This window comes from Phalaenopsis equestris, unplaced genomic scaffold, assembly GCF_001263595.1.
Source record: "Phalaenopsis equestris unplaced genomic scaffold, ASM126359v1 Scaffold000413, whole genome shotgun sequence".
Lineage (NCBI taxonomy): Eukaryota > Viridiplantae > Streptophyta > Magnoliopsida > Asparagales > Orchidaceae > Phalaenopsis > Phalaenopsis equestris.
Genome location: NW_018164854.1, coordinates 8,818 through 13,183, shown reverse-complemented (window position 1 = coordinate 13,183; position 4,366 = coordinate 8,818). Strand labels below are relative to the sequence as shown.

Below are 4,366 nucleotides of genomic sequence, written 5' to 3'. Positions count from 1 at the left end.
AAAAAAAACATTTCAATGGTTCAGCTGCAACTCTCACCTTGGAACCGATAAACCAACCTCTGCAATAAATGAAATAAAAAAAAATGCAAGCTATATTGAAAAATATATATTTATCATAATAAAGAATTTTCTAAAAAATATTATATAAACAGTGAGTAGGCATAATGAGAACAATGCAGCTTAGATGTGAGTTGAGCGAAGCATAACAATAAATTGATGTAATTAACTAGATAAAGTGTGATCTAATTGTTTGAGAACCCACCTTCAGAAAAAGCAATGGGGATGCAGCAAAATGTGTGTCACGTGCCCTCATTTCCATCTGGGAAAATGTTTTACAGTGTTACCCCTTCAAACTCTTGGAATTTTTCATATTTACACGATGCAGTAATTACAAAAACAATTATGTAAAAGCACTCCAAGCAAGAAGCACAAAATCGTGTATGGTTTTCAGATTAACAATGAGACAAAAAAACTAGCAGCTCTTCCAAGGAGTTCTGGGTGCTTGTAGGGGCTCTTAAGAAGTCATCTTTGTAATGAAAGAATTAGAGATATAAATCTCGCATCAAGGAGTTCTAGTGCTATTTATTTATGGAGTCTGAGTATTTTAATGGGTTTAAAAATTTTGTAGTTAAATATCATTTGCAATGTTGCGTCCTAGAAAATTCAAGCAAGTGGAGTGAAGAATTAATTTATTAACATTACACTAAAGATAATATATGCACAAATATAGGTGATAAGAGATAGCAAAATGTTTAGGTAAAAAATCTAGAAAGAGAAAAAACTACTAGATCTGGACCGGTCAAAATAATACACAATATATTTGAAGTTATAGAGTTTAACTCATCTCTTTAACTGGAAAATATGGGATTATAGAAATATGAACACTTGTTTGTCCTTTTATTGTTATAACAAGTGTTGGTAAACACGGAAGTTAATTATATTACGATGATTAGAAAACAATTTCTTGGAAATAATAATTGGCTATGACAATCAAAAGACAATAGTTTTGACTACAACAACCGTAAGATAATAATTGTCTAACAACAAATATTAGTGGTAGTCGATGATGATTGTTGATGGACGTTGGCTTCACTCTTTCTTCAGTGCAAACTTAGGTCTTACTTTCTCTTCCCCTCCATGTTGAAAAAGGGGTGGGATCATATTTGTAAAGTATTGAAAAAGATTTTTTTTATATAAATTTAGCCAAAATCTCAAAAAATCTTATCCACGGATGCATGTATTTTATTTTGATCATAGATATTTTTTAGCATTTATGTATCTTAATGATCTCAAAATTGAGTAATCAAAGGTTCATTGGATTTCTCTAGATGAAATGCTCGTTGACTGTAGCTATGCCAAATTTAGAGATCATTCGCCCTTTCAATTAAGGCTTCAAAAGTTTCAATCATGATTCAAGTGCTTGATCAAAAGCTCTTTTGGGCTTGAGATTGAATCGTTTTTAAGTATTATCGAGTTTGCATTGTTAAGATGTTCAGTTTAGCTATAAAATTGTTGAAATTAGAGCTTGAATGATCATGAATATAATTCTAAGAAAACACACTTATTCAATACACCTTAAGCTTCTTGCTTGATCAAGATCTTGGGTTCATTGAATTACTCTTATCAAGATGCTCAATTTGACTATAAACATGTTAATTTTGAAAACTATTTAACCTTTCAATTAACACTTCAAAATTTCCAAACATAACTCAAGCGTTTGATCCGAGCTCTTTTGGGTTCAGACTAGGGGTGTCAAAAATTGACCCGACACGCCAACATGACTTGAACTCGACTTGAAAAATCCGAGATAGGGTTGACCCGAATATTTTTTTAGTCGGGTTCGGGTTAGAGAATTCAACCCGTTTATTTTCGGGGAAAGAAAAATCCGAGATAGGGTTGACCCGAATATTTTTTGACTCGGGTTCGGGTTAGAGAATTCAACCCATTTATTTTCGGGGAAGGGGGGCGGGGGGTGTTGAGTTGAACCCGAAAACCCAAACATGATCCAAATAAGCATGAAATTTAGGGTCGGGTTCGGGACTTGATTTTTGACCAGTTTATTATTCGGGTCAGGTTCATGTTGACCCTAGTCGTACAGGGTCATTTTCCGGTCGGACCCGAACTCGACCTGTTGACCCGAATTGACACCCCTAGTTTAGAAGAATCGCTTTTAGTTTCATTGGGTTTGTATTATCAAAATGTTCAGTTTATCTGTAAAATTGTTGAAATTGAAGCTTGAATGACCTTGAATTTAATTCTCAAAATCCTAATCAAGTAGAATATTCGGTGACATCATGCATAGAGATTATTTATCATCAATATATGCTTAAATTAATGCTTCAAGAAAAGCAAGGAAGAAGTAGAACACCATTCGCCAAAGGCATAATAAAGCATTAAAATTATTTCAATTACTATTTTGAAGTATTACCCCGCCACTACTTGTATATCTAAGTAAAATTTTGTACAATTTATATGACACATCAAACAAGCAGCAACATCCCAAAACAAGTTCAAATCTAAGAATAAAATTTATGAAGCTTCTTTAAATAGGTAACACAGATTTAGAAAAAAGATAATAAAATGGAGAATTATGTCACACTCACATAGAATTCAAATCAAACTTTGAACTTGCACCTAGTTATGACTTTATAACATAAGATATTGATCAATGTCTTCATATCTTCTCTATTTCACCCCATTTCGCTTCACATCCAATACACCATTTTCACGATATCTAACATACTTATTGATGTTGTTTCATAATTTCTCAGTGAAAATAAAATCATGTCCAATGTTGATGATGCCAAAGATTACTTTTGAGGTGAAGAGACCAACCTATATATGATGATACGGACAAACGTGTTTGCATTTCAATCTGAATTCGAGCTAAATTGACTCGTCAAAAAGATGAATTATTTCTACAATCACAATACAATGAAATGAGCTGAGAAAAAGCCATCTACATCAAAGCCCTCCTTTTTTATATCAAATACTGGGTCTTCTTCCTCCTCCTTTTCTTCATCCCCTTTCGTAACTCATCCAACACCAAAACCGAAATGGTTGGAGCAGGGTGCTTCTGTTGCAAAAGCTAAGCATCAACATTACTGCCTCCCACCCTTAGTCTCCCAACAAATCCGAAAAACATTACTGCCTCCTGAAGCAAAGAAATGTAATAGCCTCGAGAGTCCTAACCAAAAGCCTCAATGGTATGCGCAACAGTCTCATCTTCATTTCAAGCAAAGCAACTGCCTGAGAGGCTGAAATTCCAAATTTCGACCTGCTAGCCTCATCTTTGTAGTCAACAAAGTCATGGACTTGAGAATTAGGCATTTGGAGTCAATGGCACAATCGATGAGCTCATCTGCTTCCTCAAAGTAGTCACAAGCTTGAGTGTAGAAACATCTAACTTGAAATACATGCCTGAAAACCTCATTTTGTCGGGAAAATCAACTCACAAACTTGACACTCTCAACCTCCAAACTCAATGGCACATTCCAAGATCTCTCTGTCAAAGAGGCGAGGAATCAACCTTATGTGTCAAGTGATCACGTAGAATCATTTGAATGGATTAAGGAATTGGGCAAAAAAAAAATCTATCTTTGTGATTTGTTAAACTCTAATAAATCATGGTTGAATAAATCATGCTTGAATGGAGCCTATCAAATCAGAATTTACTAAATCCTTAAACCAAACAATCCATCGGAATTATGGGATTTATGCAAAAGTTTGTAGGGTCGTGCAAAAAGACATTAAAATGGCTTTTCACATGTTTTTGTATTAAAGTGCAAATCATTCTTCTTCTTTTTAGAGTTTTGTTCTTAATCAACTGCTTGAATGATCAGGTTTAAGCAAATCATTCTTCTTGTTTTTAGAGTATTGTTCTTGATCAACTGCTAGAATGATGAGGTCTAAGAGAAGCAATTTCCTTGTTTAAGCAAGAGGCGAGAGGCCTATTTGCTAAACTTTTGCTTCACTGTTCTTCCTTTTTCTATTAGTTTCTTTATTTCTTTTCTTTAATTATCAAACAATTACAATTTCATTTTTTTTATTTCAAGTGTAGCCTCATGATCTAAATTCTTTATTTCTACAGAAATCTAAACAATTTCACTTTAATTGGATTCAAAACATTTCAATTTTCAATGAATATAGTAACCAATTTTTTAAAATTTATGGTTCATTTTAACACAAAAGTTTCACGCTTGATATGTTGATAGATCACAACTAAATCCATGCTTATTGAGTGCCTAAGTATCCTAAAAAATTAAAATGAAATTAATTGAAAAACCAATACAAAGAAAAGAGCTTATGCATTATCAAAAGACCATACAAACATGTAATACTACAAATATATATATATATATATATA

At 33.2% G+C, this 4,366-nt stretch overlaps 1 protein-coding gene across 1 annotated transcript in view; it reads right to left on the bottom strand.

Annotated features, from left to right (window-relative positions):
• The window catches only part of LOC110027100, a gene marked incomplete at its 3' end in the record, with an annotated part of 7,000 nt that continues 2,634 nt past the window's right edge, over window positions 1-4,366 (bottom strand). The window contains 1 exon segment of the mRNA XM_020728387.1: window positions 1-59. Coding sequence (XP_020584046.1) covers window positions 34-59 — 26 coding nt within the window.